General features: G+C 39.4%; 1 protein-coding gene across 1 annotated transcript in view; it reads left to right on the forward strand.

The window, feature by feature from the left end:
• The window catches only part of LOC133992184 (protocadherin-15-like), a 149,116-nt gene that overhangs the window by 89,405 nt on the left and 39,008 nt on the right, over positions 1-20,703 (forward strand). Inside the window, exons 21-23 of the mRNA XM_062430890.1 lie at positions 675-791; positions 6,577-6,717; positions 8,332-8,444. Of these exons, the coding sequence (XP_062286874.1) occupies positions 675-791; positions 6,577-6,717; positions 8,332-8,444 (371 nt within the window). The remainder of the gene's footprint in view (positions 1-674; positions 792-6,576; positions 6,718-8,331; positions 8,445-20,703) is intronic.

Below are 20,703 nucleotides of genomic sequence, written 5' to 3' on the forward strand. Positions count from 1 at the left end.
TTGTACACATGAAGGCCAACATATTCTTTTGGTTACAGATAAGATTTGGGATTAAAGGGTCTAAATGTCTTTTAGGGATGGGGGGCGTAGGGGTCTCTCAATCAAAATTATAAAAAAAAGATAGTTTGATTTTGTGAAGTTTGGAGATATCCAAATAAATACCTGCATTAGGAGCTGCATTGTGCAGACCTTTCTCTTGTTTCCCATGCTACTTCACAAAATCAAACTATCTTTTTTTTTATAATTTTGATTGAGAGACCCCTTCGGGCAGAAAATTACATATTGTGCATTAAAACCTCCTTTTTATTTCACCTCACAGATAGCGAGGACGGACAAGTGCAAGTTAAAAATAGATAAATAAAGAGTGTTCAAAACAACAAGTATCAGATTAAGCAAGCACCTAAAGATCTGGCTATTGATTATGGAAATGTAAACCCAAAACAAGTTTTAAAAAATGAAGCAGCAGGCCCCCCTCCCTAAAAGACATTAAGACCCTTTAATCCCAAATCTTATCTGTAACCAAAAGAATATGTTGGCCTTCATGTTGTACCCTTTCTATTTAGAGTAACTGGCATAAAACTACCATATGTGTGTAAGCTGAGTAAGCACAGTTACAAATAGCTCTAATAGTTAACTGTTAAACCCACATTCATTGCACCTCTTCTTGTTTTTAGGACATGAATGACTTCTCTCCCATCTTTAGCCATGATCTGTATAAGGGCATGGTGGCACCCAATGCAGAGAAAGGAACAGTCATCACAACTGTGTTTGCCGATGACCAAGACCCACCAGTAAGTACACACAAATACCTCTGTCACACTCGAAGTGTCTGTTTAAAATATGCAGTGCATATAACATCAGCGTTTCAGTTTCAAAGCACACAAAGTTTTTTTAATCCATCTGTGTCTTCTAATAAAGGTAGCAGAGATGAAAGCATTGCTTGATGATTTTTACCTTCGCTCAAAGTGTTGCTCTCAAAACATCATCAGCTGCGGCATGTCACACGATGCATTTTAAAGAGATTTCCATAACTCCAGTGCTCTCATTAGCACACTGTGTGTATTTTCATTCTGCACCAGTGGTTCTAATTGTAAGGGTTCTTGTTTAGCATCCTCACTTGTATGATTCATCTACGGGTTCCCTCAGACAGCGTCATGCTTCCTCAGACTCCTCTACCTCAGTATATCTGAACAGGTTCTCTCGGGACTCAAAATTCAAAACAACTTTATTAATCCCACCAGGGGCAATTAGGGACTGGAGCTATGAAGTTTTTTTTTCCTCTCTATTTGTTTTTTGTTTTAATCTGGAAACCAAAGGACACAATCACACAATACAGTAGAGAAGTGTTGACACCCAGCAGAGACTAGAAATTGTATGACTGAAAAGGAGGCAACACAGGAGCACTGGATGACAGCACTGGATTTTTCGTCCTGTGAATATTTGCCTCTATGTCATTCAACCCAGCTGAACTTCTTTTATTGGCAGTAGCACCCACCTTAATATTTGATAACACATGGTGAGTCAGCAGTCTTCTTACTTAGTTGTTTGTTTTTCCTTTACAGAGTCTTCACCAAACTTTAACCTCTTATAGTGCTTTGGCTATTTCTTTTTAAAATTTATTTTCAAGTTTTCACAGTGAAAATAGGAATAGGAAACCACCCCCTGACGCCCCTGTTTTGCCCTAATGGCTTCCGGTTCTGAATGTATTTTTTTAACTATGTATAGACTAGATACTTGTTATTCGTGGCTCTCCAGCTGGCAGGATCTCACCAGGGCTGGGTGAGCGTATGTACTCTCTGCAGCACTTAAACGCTGAGGGATATGGATCCCTGTCACTCTCAGCTGTGGGTGGTAGAGCATCTTCAGAGTACCACACTGACTGCTGTACATCTTACTTTCCCTCTCAGAGGGAGACTCTCCCTCCTCCTGCTTTGTTCCCTCTCTCCCTCCCTCTCTGTCTCACTGTCTCTGCAGCTCTGAAATCATTCTTTTTAATGTGAAAGCATACCTTTCTCTCCTATTACATGATTTTACCCAGAACAGTTCCTATTGAGAAGTATTGTTCAGTAGAAAATAACTAGCAGTGCTGGAGCACAAATAATAGGCACAAAATAGTCATTATGTGATCATGACTACAGTTGTGTGGCATGTAGTGTGTGCGAGACATGGGTGTGACTCAGGAAAGTGGTTTGACAGACAGAGGGATTAGATTTCCTAACAGGGGCAGACTAACTCAGTCTCTTATTGACCTGGATTTGGAGTTCAAAGCACTTTGTTGACAGGATGCCTGTCATAGACACCTCTGTTTGATGGAACAGGGCTATTGCTTGCCTAACACACATACAAATGTGCACACCCACACTCTTCCTCTATTACACAGGCTCATGAACAAACCTGCACACGTAAAAAGAGACAGAGAGGAGGAGATGCACTCGAGCTTGTAGTCTTGATGTGACAAATATGAGCTCTGTATACTTCTGTCTGAAGGTCATAATTGCTCGTTCCCATTCTTTTATTTTTTGTGTATTTTGGATGGAAGAGTATCTACCTGGGGAGATGTAATGCTAATGGGTTTTTTTAAGTTACTGTATTTTTGGCATTGCAAGTCAGCCCCATAATGTCAATGTTAACATCACCCTGAATGAAAGAGGAGATCACCATGGAGACAAATGTTCCAGTAAGAAGCTTTATTTTGCATCACAAGATTTGAAGAGTATGTTATTTATGACTGAAAGGTTGTTTTTATTTTTCTTCTGTTGTGGTTTTCATCACAGCAGATAAATTGTACTATTACCATTTTTAGAAAATGGAAATGTTTTTTCTTTATAATCTTGCTTTGGTGGCTTAAAGGAGGCCAAAGCCAGTACTGTACAGTAGTATACAAAACTTTTGCAACATCTTAACAAGTAACATTTTGGTGATTTGTTTTTAACTGAAAAGATGTAAACACAGTCTCTCTAGTATATGGAAAAAAAAACACATTATCATCAAACATGAATGCATAGCTACTTTTTATGTAGAGCAAAAATAATAAAAATAAAAACATTGTTGTGGCATGTGCAAACGTTTGGGCACCCTAAGAGTTCATTTCTGAAGTCTCAGATTCTTTTTAACAAGGTGTCAGACTTTATTTATTTATGTGTATTGTAAATATGTAATGAACAAAATATTAGTAATGACAAAGTCTTTGGCGCTTGAACTCCATGAGGAATCATCTCTGAACGGCTGCATACATATGTAGATCCCCCATGAAGTCCAGACACTGGTGGTGGTGATTGCTGATTGCTGATGAGTCTAATGAGAAGATGGCAGATGGGAAATGGACTGCAGATCCCGTAGAGAATGGCGGAGATGGGGAGGTGGTGGGGCGCAGGAACAGCTGTATGACAGGACTGAAGCAAAGGGAGAGTGGCACATTTAAACGGACCGCTACAAGATGATAGGCTAAGGCTGAAGTGTGGCGTTTTGCTATTGGTTGCTGAGATTGACAGGTGACTGGCAACAATTGAGATAACGCCCTAGACATAGAAATCTAGGTAATAGATGAGCATGCTTGAAGAAGGCAGAAGTTACCAGTTATGCCTGTATGTTTTTATAGTCTTCTGACTGAACTTTCGCTAAGCTTCATTAGATGCCAGGTGGTGCCAATATTAAAGCTTTACAAATACTCTCACCCTTCAAACCTTGTGCAAACACACCCAGCAACCCTGGGTTCCTCTAAGCAGCTGTCTAAGATTCTAAAAATGAAAGTTAGTTATTGATGTCTTCAATGCAGGGGAAGGCTACAATACAAGAAGATAGCAACGCCTTGTCAGCTTGCCTTTTCCACAGTGCAAAATGTAATTAACAGATGGCAAGTTAGGGCAACTGTGGAGGTCAAGATGAGATCTGGTAGACCAAATAAAGTCCCCAAGAGAACTGCTCATATGCTGGTCAGAAAGGCAACTCAAAACCCCCATCTGACTGCAAAAAATCTGCAGGAAGACTCAGCAGGCTCAGGAGTGGGGGTGCACCGTTCCACTGTGCAGCTCATCATGAAATCCAATGTCATAAGTATGCAAAGGAACATCCACAGAAGCATAAAGCATTCTGGAAACAAGTGCTGTAAGCTGATGAAGTTAAAATAGAACTCTTTAGCCACAATCAGCAAAGGTATGTTTGGAGAAAAATAAGAGCAGCTTTTCATGAAAAGAACACCTTGCCAGCTGCCATTTGTTGTGTTGTAGGCTATGGCACATTAAACAGGTGAAGGGAAAAATGGATCCCACTAAATTCCAACAAATTCTGGATGCTAACATCCCACCGCCTGTATAAAAGCTTGCTAATTCCGAACCACCATGAGATTTGGATGTCTTAAGGCAAAAATATTGTTGACAACTTAATCCATTAAGGAAATGTGTACAGTTTAAGTGTATTCCTGACACAGTGGGTGCTACTCCGAGTCAGCTGGATATCTCTCAGCACGCATAGTTGAACTTTCAGATAAGAATTTGCCCACCAGGCAGTCTTGGCATAGAGACAAAAACATAACACCCTGTGAGAGGTATAGCTTGGCCCAAGAGGAGACAGCTAGATAATATGAAGAATTCCCTCACACAACAGGATAATGATCCAAAGCATACTTCCAAATTCACTGTGGACTACCTCAAGAGACACAAGCTGGTATGGCCCTCATAGTCCCCCTGACATGAACATAATTGAAAATCTGTGTATGGATCTTAAAAGAGCTGCGCATGCAAGACAGCCCAAGAATGTTGCAGAACGAGAAGCCTTTTGCGAGGAAGAATGAGAGAAAATCCGGAATGCAAGAACTGAAAGACTTTTAGCTGGCTGAAAAAAGCATTTGCAATCTGTGATATCTGCACATGCCATAATGATGCTTATTTTATTTTTATTTGTTTAAATATGTACAGTTTATCTCGTCAAAATCACCTAAGCATTAGCATTAATGTTTACTGAAACATTTTTTTGTATATCCTAGACAGACTGTGTTTACATCTTTTCAATCAAAAATTCACCAAAACATGTTATTTGTCAAGTGTGTCTGTCCTTTTGTGTCTGTTTTGTTTTTTTCTTCTTTGCTCATCTGAATTGTTTATGACACAGTGATTTGACTCTAGCAGTGGACATAAAAAATGCATAGTGTGTGAGTCGAAAGCCAGACAAGAAAATTAGTTGAACAGATGAAGATGTGTATAGGCAAACAGGATAATATGTTACAGTATCTACTGTACCTTCAACACTCAATGTATTTTTAAATATCCTTCATGAGCCACTGTGAGCTGTTGCAAGAAAATGTGCTTTGCAACACTTTGAAATAATAATTCCTTTGGAAATTTGAAGTCTGTTTAGAAAAATATGAGATACAGAACTGAAAGGTATTGTGTCACGAGTCAGGCAAATTGTCTTGATTACTTCAAGGTGAACATTTTCTCTATCATTGTTTACTTCTGTATGCTCCACATATTCTAGGGCTTAATTAGACATTTGGGTTTCATCAAAAAAATCATAATGAGGATACAAGTGGGAAGAAGAAAACAAAACCTTAGGCTGAATGCTGTTACTAACTTGGCTGTACTGTTATTTTTAGTATTGAGCAAAGCACTTTGCCATCATTGTAGATGTCTTGCCACTGTATAAGATTTCTCTGTTTAAGGTGTGTCTTATTAATAATGTGCTGAGATCTTTTTCCATTACATGTTAGAAAACAATTTGAAGAGCTTTTAGAGATGAGGCCCTTTTTTGGAGAATCCCTTTAGTGAATTCACTCAGATAGATTTGTAATCTCTTAGAGACACATTTGTGTGAGTAAGTCTCCCGAGGGACCCACTGCTACTATAGGATTTACCTCTCTCCCTAGCCCCAGGTTTTGCTGTGTCCCTAGGGAGCAAAATCATTTGAAGCAAGGGAGCGGAGCTTCAAAAAGCTTATTAAAAAGCAGACCGAATTTGAGGTCTGAAGGGATGGAATTTGAGTAAGATAAGCTATAGAGATGATTAGTAATCAGGGGCCGTGATTAATCTTAATCAAAGGGTCATATTAAAGTCTGCCTCTTGCTAATGAATGTAAGTGTTACTCTGGAGACTAGAGGGGTGGGTTTAATGGAAGTGTTTTTTGTTTTTTGGGTTTTTTTTATTCCAAATGAAAGAGAACTGGTCTGAATCAATAAATAACAGTGAGTTCATATTAGGTGATGTGATGAGGGAAAGACTAATAAAGGCCATGACAGGTTAAACAGTTGTTCAAATAGATAAAGTAGATGGAGTGAGACATTTAACATTAAAAACATTTTTAAGGATACACAGAAGAGCAACCTTTTCTTACGTAAACCACAGCTATGTCATATGATGAAAATATGCAATGATAAATGGTCAAATGTAACAATAATAGAGTTATATTCCCAAGAAGATAATATTTCTAAACCCTTATGGCTTGAATACATTTTATAGTTCGTCATAACTTTGACATACCTTCTTTAACTTTATATTTAAAATTGAATATTTGAAAGGTGGTGTCCAGATAAGTGGAATATTGATGAATTAATGGGGGTCATGTTCTTCTTCCTCCTTTCTCCAGGGTACTCCAGCCAGTTTTGTCCGCTACAGAGTGGACCTGGACAAGTCTCCATACAGTGGGAGCATCTTTGATGTGGAAGCACAAACTGGAAGGGTCATCACTAAAGTCAACCTGAATGAGGAGCCAAGTGTTACTTTTAAGGTGAGTGATGTTCATGATGGTGACAATAGCAGTAATGATGTTGTTGCTGCATGTAATGATAAGCTGTTTTTAGACAGAAAGCAAATTGATTCTGTCTTGCGTCATTTGCTTGTGTAGTCTGTGTTCCTTCATCCAGCCAGCTAGCCAGTAACAGACGCACAGACTGTGTTTGGCAGCCTTCGACTGATCTCAGAATTCAGCAGGACTCTGAGTCTTTGTGTTATCTCCATCCAGTCTCTCTCCTTTTTCTCTTGTCTCTCATGATTCAGATTCATAAATCCTTGGGATACATTTTTCGTTCAAGTTTTTGAACTCGCACAGACATGTTTTTGCATTCTTATCATTCTGTCTGAAAACACAGAGCTTGCATCCTCTAGGATGTTAATCTTACTCCGTTATTTAGTCAGAGACACTAGGTCAAGGAATTGACAATGCTCTTTGAGGCAGATCTCAGGGAATCTAAACTAAATCCTCCTTAATTTACACTCTCAGGAACATTAAATCTTATTTAAATCAACAATACCAAAGCCAAAGCACATGAGTGGGAATGTTGGGGTGCTGGAGGGAGCTGTAGCAGCAAGCATTGTCAGCAGAGTAACAGTGATAACTGTTTGTTATAACGGCCCGCCGCGCATCTGTATGACTGTGACTGGATGTTACTAGTCCGCTGATGAAAGAGTCTGAGTGATTGTGAAGCATGAATGAAAGTGCTGATGCCAGTCAACTAACACAAACACGATTTTAGTGTTCTGATGCTATTCATGACGTTAGAATCATTAATCTTGATTTAAATAAAGTACTTTAAACTTTTGTTTAAGAAAAGTGTTGAGTCAGTCTGTAAAAAAACAGGTTTAAAAAGTCACAGTGATTTGATAAATTAAAGATAATAATAAGATGACCACAATAACAAAGACAAGTGTAACTGATAATGTCAATCATATTCATCGTTCAAATTGAAACCAATTTTAGAAATACAAGAACATACAGTTGTGTTACATTGCATTGAATAATTCATGTCTCATATTTAATGTTCATTGTTCTGCTGGTCATGTTTCAGTGTGATATAATTTGCAGGCTCAATAAACAGTATGTGAAGAATATTTTTAGGGCATTATCTCTGTGTGTCCTGAATTGGCTCATTGATCGTGTTGCTTCTGTTATGTCTGTGATTAGTGATACTGTGTTTCCTTATAGATTAAACAAATATATGTTATATATAGACATTTTACCAACTTAAGGTGACCCTGCTTAAGCATATCGGTGGTTGTGAACATTGAAGCAGGTGCATTTGTCTGTTTATCATCTTTCTGTCTATCTCTCCCTCTCTTCCGCCACACATCCCTAGGTTCCCCCAGGCCCCATTCTCCACAGTGTATGAATGTAGATCAATACATTCATACTCATTCTCTGGGAGTTTTGCAGGCTGCTCACCAGATCCTTTTTTGCAGTCTGTCTTTATTAGGATGCCGAGTATGTCTACAAAAAACTGCTTGGCAACCTTAAAAAATGATTTATTTGTGTAGTTAGTAATGGTGTGGTTAAAAAAAAGAGTAATTTTTCCCTTGCATTTGCATGTGTGTGTTGCTTATTTGTATCCTGTCATGCCCCTTGCAGCTGTTTGTTATAGCCTATGATGATGGGGAGCCAGTGAAGTCTAACAGTACTTTGGTGGAGATCACTGTCCTTCAGCCGTCCCGCATTCCAATCTTCACGCAGGAAGAGTACAAGTAAGTCTCCTTAACACACTGTTATGCAGCTGTCCCTGCCTGTAAATTCACACACCAAACAGCAAGTTAGGTTGTAGTGCCAGACAGGGAGACAGAGTGAGAAAGACTGCAGGAAGTGGACAAAGGTATCTTAAGGATACCTTGATATAGGCTTACATTTGTGTTCACATCCACCATTCAGCTTCTCTAATACTTACATTAATATTTAACCATTCTGTAAATTATTTATTCTTCCTTGAACTGCAGTTAATGGCTGTGAAGTCACTATTCTTCATGCATTTATCATTTTGTAATAATGATCCCTGTTTTGTGCATTATTGTTGTATAATCGTCAACACTCAGTAAAGTGGCCCTAGTTCTGATACTGTGTTACAGTCTTTGTCATGCTCTTTTTTTTCTATGCATGACTGATTAATGAGTTTTGAGTATAAATATGTATTAGAGCTTCAGGGTAGATGCTGCAGATCATCAGCGCTGTAAACCACATTTGTTTCTCTCTGAGGGCAAAGCACGGCTTCCCTCTGAGTTTATTAAGAGTCTCTTTTGGCAAGATTAAGTGTTTAGACTATTAAACTGGCAGAGAGAGATGCAGGACGAGGAAACATAATCTATATTTCTTCAAGATGATGGGCTGCCATACACCAGGTTTACGGCTATACTGTGCCAGGGCTGGGTGGAGTTTGTCTGTACTGATGTTACTGTGACTCAGGAGGAGGCCAAGAAGTCATTTATAATTAAAGGTATACATGGATTATTAACACTCAAGCTGAAGCCGCTTTGAAAAATCTCCTATTATGAGTGCTAGCATTAACAGTTGCAGTACATCATGTTGTACAGCAGGAGGTTACCTGTCTGAAGCATTAAGGAGATTCTTGCCAGACTGTAAAGCTTTAGGTCTGATGGCAAAGTTGCCTGACACAATGTAGTCTCTGGGAGCTTAAAGTAAAGCTTGTTTTAAGTGAATTGATTTACTAGCTTACATGTCAGTCAAGGTAGGAAGTCTTGGCAGACAATCTTCCACAACAGAATATGATATGCCTTTATGTATTAGACAGGGAATAAAAATCCTGTGTAACCTGTCAAAACATCAGTTGAACTGTGTGTGTTTTTGGTAATGCATAGGTATGTCTTTCTGCCCATGGATGGATAGGTAGATGGATAGATAACAGAATTGTTTCTGGTACAGTATGGTATACTCTGCAGCACAAATACATAATTTGGCAATAGCAGACATCATGACACAATACAGGGACAGATTCATCATATCATCACAGAAACATAGTACACACAATCATATCCAGTAAGTGCATGGTAATGCATGTCAGTACTATGTGAGGAGTTTATAGTCCTGATAGCTTAGGGGAAAAAATCTGTTGGTGAAGTGTTTAGTCTCTCTGTCCTTTGTGAATGTGTGCTTGGTTCAGTGTGAGTGTGTATTTGTGCATTGAACAGAACCTTCCTGGTGGTTTGTAATCCAGCACTTTGTGTGTGTGCTCACGTTCTCCTGTTGCTCAGCTTCATTCAGTGATTGATATACATGCACAGCAGCATAGCCATAGAAAGGCCATTGATTAATGCTTTGAATGAGTGCCTTGTCTGACACACACACAGAAGGTTGGGACCATAGGCTCAGACCACTGTAGAGTGTCACATTGACAATGCTAACCATACACAGTGGCAGACCTGCTGTAAATTATGAGCCGTGAAAGCATTAGCCAGGTGCCTGAGTATCTCCTGCTGGACAGGGTTCTCTCCAGCAGAGAGGGTCCAATCTGCTTGCTCTACACTGAACTGTCTTCTCATTCTTCACCTCTCTATCTCTCCCCATATTCCTCTCCCCAAGGAATCCTCTGAACACAAATCACTCTCTAAACGTCCACAGAAGATCTAGTCTGTCTCTATGAAGGCAGTTAGTTATAGCCGCATTCAGGTAAGCTATGCCTGCAGCTCCAGAGCACACAATTAAAACAACTCTGCAGGGCTTTGGCTGACTTAATGATTTCTGCTCCTGCTTTATGGTTGGTCCCCTCCATCTGTCAGAGGGAAATGAGGAGCTCCCAGTCATTGTTGGCTAAAATAAATGGCTCATACTATAGTTGCTACTGTAGCACAGCGCTTAAAGTTGTCAGGCACCATGACTGGTTTCAGGCATAGAGCAGTTTTAAATTCATAAAATACTTAATTCAATACATACAATACATATTTCCTCCTGGACAACATTCAGGCTCACAAATTGTTTCTTGCTTTAATCCCTGGTAGCAGCATGCTTCCACTTGCTTTTTAAAGCTTTGGAGCAGGCCACCTTGTGTTCCTGTGAAGTATAAATGTAATGTATAGAAATTCATGACTTTCCTTTCATAAAACGGCTGCCTGTGGTGTTGAAGCTGTTTTAGATCTGAAGACTACAAGTAGGCTGAGTTATTGAGTGTCCTCATCAAGCCCTCCATGTAATACCGTAGGGAGCCATTTTTACCAAATATTTTCAAACTGAGAGTACACTAAATGCACTACATGAAGTATGGTGTGAAGAAAGTCAAGCATCTAGCAAGGTACAAGCACAGATATTTTTCTAAATATAACATGACTAGTATTCATGTATAATATTTTTTTCAATCACTCTTTGTACAGCAATCCATTAACAACACTGGCCTAAACCACAGCCTCCCAAATCCATAGCTTTGTATCAACAACGCCACCATTGTCTTATCTGTTCAATGTAATTCTGTCGATTGGAGTTATATCAGGTGATAAGTGATTGACTCTGTAATCCCCTATCACCTCAGGCTTATTTGAAGGGATTCTTGTATGTTTCAGGGCATTAGCTTCATCTTTGCAGCTGTGTCATCTGCTTCAATTTTGATTAGTAGTTTAGACTGTTGTCTTTATCATTTCACCTTGTTTCACAGTCGATGTGTTTTCATTTCTGTCCTCTCAATATGTTGTCCCTGTCTGTGCAGGGTGTGTCATGTGGTGTTGATGCTGCCAAGGGGAAAAAGGATTGTGGTCATATGATACTGCATACAGATAATATAATTAATCATGCATCTCTATAGACTAGTAATATACAAAAATCCTACACTGCGGCTTTAACTAATTTTGTATTCATGTAATGTATTTTCTAATGCCTGCTTTTATTTCATATCAAATATGTGAATAATTTATAGTTTATGATATTGACAAAGATATTAAGTTTTGGTCTGAATTTTTTGGAGAACATTTTTTTTCTGTGCCCCATCATTAAACCACTGAATGACTCTTTTATATGGCAGTCACGGACACAGCCCTTGGGGAAGGCTTCAGCACTGGGCACGTGGGAAGGGAATTAATATTTATTTTACCCTGTGTGTGTGTGTGTGTGTGTGTGTGTGTGTGTGTGTGTGTGTGTGTGTGTGTGTGTGTGTGTGTGTGTGTGTGTGTGTGTGTGTGTGTGTGTGTGTAAGACTGGAGATGAGGAGGGGTAAGGCGCTATCTGAGATGGTCCCACTTTGTGAATCCACCCTCGTAAACGGACGCTACATTTTGTAGCCCAGTGTTGCAAACCTGTGGTCTGAGCAGTTTTCCGTGCTGCTTATCTCTCCCACAGCAATTGCCCTCCTAAATCTACTCTAAATCACATGAGACTTTGGCCCCGCCACCTTAGAGTATGTCATTGTGTGCTCCTCATCCTCCTCCTTTCAACCCCCCACCCCATCCCTTGAGTTTTTCCTCTTAGCTTATATCTATTTCTGTCATTTTCTTTCTTACTTTGTCTTCCCTTCGCTTCTCTCCTCACACTACAGTATCCCTTCATTTTCTGCTCAGTGAGGGGGTGCATTTCTGTCTGTGTGAATATGTGTGATTCTTTGTGCATGTCCTCATTTTTGCATTTTTGTGTTTTTTTCTTTCTGAGAGCCCTCACTTGATTAGGTTGAGTTTTTCTCAATGTAATTAAATGGTTATTAGTTATCTGTTCTGTGCATGCGTTTTTGGCTCAAATTGTACTATATTTTACATAGTACTATATATTTTGTATAGGATACATTGCTGAATATAGTGTATCATAAGAAATACTGTGTGTGTGTGTGTGTGTGTGTGTGTGTGTGTGTGTGTGTGTGTGTGTGTGTGTGTGTGTGTGTGTGTGTGTGTGTGTGTGTGTGTGTGTGTGTGTGTGTGTGTGTGTGTGTGTGTGTGTGTGTGTGTGTGTGTGTGTGTGTGTGTGTGTGTGTGTGTGTGTGTCCAAAACTTGATAGACCTTTTTAATACCTGCTACCCCTGCAATGTATTTGAAAGTTGGCCTGTTTACTGATTGAAGGGGAATATCATATGCGAGTGAAATGTCACGCCATTATTTATTCTCTTTACAACAGTTTGCTGTAGTTGCAAACAGCAGATGTTGTGCCATACCTGTCACATTAATATGCAGTGTGGCAATCCTGAGAATAGCACTAGAGCCCATTATTTAGCGATGCTCTTAGTTATATTGTTAGCATAGTAAACAGTGTTAACATTGAGTAGTACAGCAATCAAGCACATGTTGTTACTACTAGACTTCCTGCTAATAACACAATTGTTGACAGGATGCTAAAATTACTGTGTAAAAAATGTGTTTGCTGCCCCATGCATACATGCACATTCATATTAAAATAAGTGTTTAATATGAACAATCAGTCAATAACATACTACAGCTCAAACTCTAAAATAAACACTTAAATTTAGTGTTTTATATGAAATAGTGATACATCTTTCTTCAGCTTTGAGAAATGTTTTTTTTACCTATTACTCTGTCCACTAATGTGAATGTCAGTGGTAATAAATCAAACTGTGTAATATTGTACAGTTTCTTTTTCTGCAGTTTTGTTGATGTTAATGGACCATAGAGACAGCCTGTGTAAATTTCCTGTGAATGTCTGACCACAGCGTGACCACTGATTTAATGTTCTCAGTGGTCTGACTCACAAATGGCTGCACAGTACCTGAAGTAGATAGATGTCCTGTAGCTTGAAATACCAGCCACACTGGACTCCACGACCATTAGTCGGTAATCAGAAAGCAATACATTATTTGTCAAATTAAGATGCTGCTGCTTTTAGAGGATTAGAAGGGAGACAGCTCCTCAACCCAGTGCCCTCCATCTACTGTTCGTGACATCCGGAGGAAAATAGCATTCATCATTTTTAGAGAAAACAGATCCATCCATATTGCATTTCCAATTCAGAGAAGGCTGTAATTCTCACATAATTAGGAAGATGACATGCTTTCATAGCATACAGTTCTTTTATTGGCAGCCATCTTGCAAGTGTTGTTTTGCTAGACGTGTCTACAAGTGATAGAGGTGCTCACAGCCTACTCATCCATGCTCATTGCCAGGCATTTAAAGGGTTAGATGTAAAAAACCTACAGTGTGCTCTCCCACACACTGTCGTCAAACCTCACAGCAAACCTGCATTTAAAAAAAAAGGAATCTCAACCCTCTCTGTATCTTTCTATGAATCTATCTATCTATCCCGATATCCTTCCTCCTAGGAAATCTAAGGTGTGGAGCTCTGTCATACCTCTGAAGGGCATGATTGATTTTCAGCTGCTCTGAGCCTTGGACCTCTAAGTACCAGGAGAGCACTGACCTTTCACTTGTCTCTGTTAAGTAAGCAGACATCACTTGGCTGTCTAACACATGCCAAGTAACACTCATTGCCCACATCCCAAATAACAGCTAAAGGTCGAATCTGAAAGCCAAGGAAGAAAAGTGGTGTCACCTATCACATTAACTTTACAGGTAACTAACCATAAACAGCATGTATGGATACAGGGTAAAGCTGTGCAAGGTGCTGAATAATTATGATGTTTGATGATGTTTGGATTTCTGAAGTGTTTAGCATGCTATTTGCAGCTAGAGGGGTCAGCTGTCACATTATACTAAATTACTGAGAGTGATGGTGACGCAGGACATCATTGTATGAGGTGTTGCATAAGCTTCAGTACAAATGAAAGTGCTCCTTTTACATCTAACATGACTGCTCTCACCATTGCTTCATTTTTGTGGCATGCAAGTCATTTGTTCCTCTATAATTCCCCAAATGTTTCCCCAATAATAAACACCACAACAGAAAAAAAACATTAAAATAGGGTGTCTGCCAGTCCAACAAACAACTTCCGTTAGTGATATTTCACAGCATTCTGCTAGTTAGAGAGGCACTAATGTCTTTCTGTGGGTGAGTCCTCTAGGTGTTGGTGTATCAGATAGATAATTTAGTCAGGAAAAGTAATTTGACAGTGAAACATGCAGGATGGCATTGTATGATATCACACTGAAAGTCTCAACTGTTGGCCCAGTTTGGACAACACACTCATCCACCAGCATCCAAAACATTTGCTGGCAAGGTTTCCTCTTGTGTGCTAAATAACCCAGTGGGTGATATGTGAAGCAATGTCCTGTGGGCTGACATGGCTAAGCTGTCACTGAGTGGTACACACTGTCTGACTGAACAGCAAATGCTGTTTCTCCAGCTTTGCTACTGTTTTCCATCTTGCCCTCCAGAAGATATTTCTGATTGAAGCCTTTTCTTTCTCATGTAACACAGAGAAATGGCTCACCAAGAATACAAAAGAAATGCTGAGGTCTGGTGTGGCAAGATAAGTGATCAGAGGAATAGCTGAGGGAAGAACATGATCAGGGGTTGTAAACATTTTTTTCTCCTTGTGTTATAGAAGATGATAGTTTAGTGTGAATACTTGGTTAAGCATTATTTTGTGTCAGAAATGTTGAATTTCTGAGTTAGACCCAGATTAATTTCTGCTAAATCTTCTTAACAAGTGTGAGTCAGCAGCTCGTAAACATTATGTGCTAATATCTGCTAGTGTCAAATTTGTTTTACAACTGAGAGAGCATTTGCTGGAGGAGGTGATGAATTGTTAATTTGTACACAAATGTAGGAATTGAAGGAAGCCTCAACTGATATGAATAAAATGTATAGTAATAGTTATGAATTGAAGTAGCAGGGGATAATATTGTCTGTAAGCCGCAGGCTTTCATATTTAGCATAAGCTGTGTAATACTGAGAAGCTGAAAGAACTCATTTACCCTTAACTCATAATAAAATAACAAATAACTACTTTTAGAGAGCATGTGATGCAAAATGATTTTGTAATTGCCCTTCTATCCTTTAATAAGTGGGCTACTGCCTTATTTTGGTGTCTCAGCAATTATGATATACCTTGAAAAACAGAAATTTCTGAATTAAATTACGTATCCCAATTGAAATTACCCTCATATACCACGTATTCAATTTGTCATTAGTCACTTAAAGAGTATATTACATTATGTACTTATTAAACAATACAAAGTACAACATATTGTAAACATAGTTTTCTTGTCAAGATTGATTTGCAAAATAATTGATAATGAGAGATGGCAGCGTGTGCAGGCTCAGACTGACATTGTGGTGGATTGTTATTGTGGGCTCAGCATACATTTATTAACTGTATAAATATTTGTTGTTAGCAATTGTTGTTTCTTGTTGTTTGTTTGTTTTTTTTCCTTTCAAAAGTTAAATATGTGTGATGTTTGCACCACTACCACTATAACCATTAATGTCACTGGACAGGACATGCCAATGCTTCGTTAAGCTTTATTGGACAAAATCTTTGATATTAATAATAAAATAATTATTCCCTGTTGATAGTACTGCTGATCCCATTGAAAATTCAATGTAGCTTTGAGCAACTTTTAGCTCATTTTTTTTGTTTGCTGGGTTAAATTGCTTCTGGTCTCACTTGGCCCTCCAAATAAAACCATAGGCCAGAGCCAGTGCTGTTGTTGTTTTGGTTCGTCTTTCGGCCCACTGGCAGTCAGAAATTGCTTATATGTGTATATTTTATTGTATCTATCAATCCACACTTTAGAGAAGGTCGCTGCACAAAACACTTAGGAGGAAGAAGACCAAATAGTACGTAGGAGGAGAAGGAGGAAGGAAATGCTAACACAAAGCTTCTGAGATTAGGCTTTATGTTGTGCTACTGTCAAGGGTTTTATCAAGGGTTTTATCAAGGATTTCATCCTGGGAAAATGAAGTAGTAGTAGTAGTAAAATACAGGATTTTCTGCTATTGAAAACAGGTGCACGTACCTATTCATAAATGTATATAATTACAGACTTCACCACTTGCATGTTATTTTTCTGGATGTCAGTAGTGAGCTCACCAGAAGCAAACACATGAAAAATAAATCAATTATTTCTTGTGGTATCAGGCCATGCAGAAAGGTTTCATGTGCCGAAATGTTTAGATAACTGCCTTTAGACTTAAACACTTTAATACATTTTTGTAAAGTGACGAAAGTCGTCGTTCAACGAACAGTGTTGCTTTTACTCTGCAAATGTCATTATTGACAGATTTCATTGGAACTTTTTTTCTGATAGATCCCCGTCACAGTTTAGACTGTAATAGACTATAGATGGAGCATTTGAATTTCAGTAGCAGTTATGCATTGCTGTGGATAGCACAGAGCTCTTGTGGAGAATGTGTGCCTCTGCGTGCTGAATGATGTGTTAATGCAATTTAATCTGTAATTCTGACAGGCAACATTAATGCAGTAACCTTTATGCCACCATGTCATTGTGGTCCAGTTGGATGTTGTATTCACAGTGGCTGGGTGTTTTCTTTTTCCACAATTGCAGTATTGTATATTCTACGTACAGAATCTGACTCTTTCCAAATGAAATAGCTCTGTGACACCTTGGCTTTCAGACACTGAATTATTTCCCCTTCTGAATATCTGGAGTGGTTTCAAGATCTTGTAATAGCTCTTTTTTATCTCTGTTTCTCGTTTACTTTTCTCCCTCTCACTCTGTCCCTCTTTGGTCTTGCCGCACACAACCTGTAATCTTTAAAGTTCACCCCTCAGTCAATAACACACTACAGCTCAAACTCCAAAATAATATTACATTATATGAAGGGTGGTGTACCCTCTCTCTTTCAGCTTGAACTTTGATTCAAATGGACTGCAGTGTTTGAAAAGGGAAAAATACATTGGGCACCGAATTATATTTTGCTTATAAGTACTTTTAAGGATTCAAATGTAGCATAAATGGTTCAGGTTGAAAGGATATTTCCTGTGTAAATTATGCTGTGTAAATGAACTGACTTTGCCTTTGCTGTCAAAATCAGTAAGAGGAAACTGTGGTGTTATTAGAAAATATAAGCTCCAGATTCACAACAGTATTTTCCATTTTTGTCTGCTTGTTCCAGACAGAGTTGAAATGCATTTCTTAGTATGCAGTCCTTAGTAGAGGGGGTCTCTGTTTGTCACTCTGTGTGACTTGCTTCCAGGCAGGAACAAACAAGTTAACACCAGGGTGATATAATAGCTAACTAACAAACTCTCAAGCACATACACCCCAACAGTTATCGAATTAGACGGATTCATAATTGCTCAGCAAAATGTGCAGCGTACCACGATCAGCAGCCCGGCAGAATTGAGCTGCAACACATATGCGTGTATGTATGTATGTTGTTTATGATGATGTTTGTTAGTGAGTGCATTACAGTTAAATGACTCATGTCAACCATCCAAGACCCTCATGGAGCACCACATCTACACACCCACCAGAAAAACACAGATCTTAGCCGAGACTTGCACTCAGCGAGGTCACTCCTAGTGTCTCCCGGCATGTCCGTCGTGCCTGAATAGAGAAAGAGAAGGTGAGGTAGTAGGAGAGGCGACACAGTAACAGTGGCCCCTGTGGCGCACAACAAGGTTTATACGCCTCTGCCTTGTCTCGTAAGCGCCATTGGCCCTTGGGCAGAGTGCTCGCTGACACCTGTGTGCCGCCCGCGCTTCTCAGTGGCGTGTCACTCACCCTCTCTCATGTTGACACTAGGACTCTCTGCTGCTGCCTGTAGACATGTCAGCATCTTCCCCTTCTCTCTCTTTCCCTCTCTCTCTCTCTCTCTTTGGATGGGATTTTCTCTCCTCATCTGAATATGAAAGGAATCAAAAGTGGCTTTGGCCATGCTCAGTAGCACACGGTATTGCATATGCATAATTGACTCTTTGAATTCGCCTACTGCTTGACTGTTGAATACAAGACTTATTTACCTTATCTGGTATGTTTAAATCTCAGAATATCATCCAGCAAATAACTCCCTCTTAACTCCCACTTAATTATAGCCTATTATTAGAGTGATTGTGTTTAAGTGGTTGTTTAGATCATCATTCCGCTATCACATATTTCTGTTCGTTTATCCTTCAGCCCGCCCTTCCATCTGTCTACCTATCTGGCGACAGTATCTACCGTTTTTAAAGCATTCTGTCATCCTGTCTGTCTACATGTAGGTACACCTTTATACTAATCTGCATACTTCATACACCTTCACACCTCCCTTGGCATTTCTCAGCACCTTACAACCCCCAGGCAGAACCACTTTGTAGGGAAGTGATAACATGTCAGCTCTGCTTCTTCGCGGCAATCACACCATGCAGCTTGGTGGTAGCTCTGCACAGCCCTTCAAACCCAATTCATCCTCAAATAACCCGAGAGAAGACTATGAATGGGTCAGCACCTGTCCTGACCACAGTTTTAACAAAACTGCAACCACCAAAATTAAATGCTGATTTTAGTTAGTAGATTTGTATTCCAAGAAATCTTTGGGAAAATGTCCAAAATCTCTGCACAAAGATTGCCTCTTCTTAGATTATTTTGCAACGTCAGTACCTTATGTCACTATGTATGTGTCTAGCAGTGATTTTTAAAGTGATTGTGTCACTAACAGCACAGTAAGTCTCGTAAAGAAGTATTTTGGGGGCATTTTTGTCTTGATTGGAGGGTCCCTCAGCCTGTCAATCTCAGCTGGCATGGTTGCTTTCCCTCAACTCAGCTTTAATCAGGCTTCACACTTTTACCCAATCGTTTTTTTTCTGGCTGCAGAAACTTCTATGAATTGGCTGAGCAGAAAACCCAACTTCAGGCCTCACAAATTGTGATTACATCCACATGTAGTATATAGGTTTCCCATGAGGCTGATACTACTCAGCTTTGATAAGAAAAGTTCAACAGGTAATAGCCAAAATAGGGTCAACATTACTACATTAAACCCTGTGATCTCATGCCTTCTTATCCGCTATTTGTTGTTTGGTCTCAAGCATGATTTCATGTACAATGTTTGATATGTTTATGAATGATTTCTATACTATATTTTGTGTGTCAAAACAACATTGCAGCTACCCCAGTAATGTCAAAAGGCCACAAACCCTGTTGAGCAGAGACCTATTAATTTAAACTTAACCTGCTAGTCTGGTTTGAGTAGTTAACACCTGTTGAATCTGTGTACAATAACCTGCAACATGTACAGGCTGTGTGTTAGGAACAGGTATTCATCTCAACCACAACAGCTCCGCAGCAGGAGGGTTGTTACTGTTTGTTGAGAACAGTCTCATCTGGCCAATGATATCCCCACTTCTGGGCTGTTAGTCTCCAGAACAGACGAAATGTGTATTAAAAGTGAAGGCACATACATTTAGTGACAACCATTGTGTCACCCCTGGTGCCAATAAATGGCACATTTTTTTGACCGATTTAGAGTCACACATTGGGTTGTGCTGCAGTCCTCCATTCTCACATTGTTCAGTGGCTTGCCTCTTTGTTTTTGTCAGCCTGTTCCTGAGCCAAACAGGTAATCTACTCATGTGAAGGCCACATTAATAAATTGGCTCCCATTACAGTGGAGCATGGTGTTGTGTCCTGTCCCTGGATGCCACAGAGACAGCAATTATTCAGTGACAGTCTGACGGTACACCAAGAGGGAAATTGAACATACTCATTGAGTATTATCCAAACAACATAAATGATTCACATGTCAATAACAGCACTGTTTCTTTCATGAAAGGCTTTGTAAGCACATGCAATTCAGTTATATAATTGCAGCATACACTCAGCAATATTATCTCTCAACGTGGTATGCTATATCATCATCTGTCCTAGGGAAGCTCATATTTTCCAGAATTATGCACAACCCAAAATGTCCTTGGAGATTGTTTGTCTGTAGAGACAATAACTGTAGTCTACGGGATTATAGACGGCTGTTTTTTTACACTGTCCTTCAAGAACATATTGTTTGCACCTTTGTTTTCCTAACTTTGAGAGAGGTAAACACATATTCTATAGCAACTGTGAGGCCTGCCAACTGTCCAAAAAGTTACTGAGTGTGTTGTTCTCCCGTGAGCAGCAAAGACAGTGTCATTTATTGTCTCTTAACACCTGTGTAGGTTTTTCAGCAAATACACTTCT

Source organism: Scomber scombrus, chromosome 12, assembly GCF_963691925.1.
Source record: "Scomber scombrus chromosome 12, fScoSco1.1, whole genome shotgun sequence".
Classification (NCBI taxonomy): Eukaryota; Metazoa; Chordata; class Actinopteri; order Scombriformes; family Scombridae; genus Scomber; species Scomber scombrus.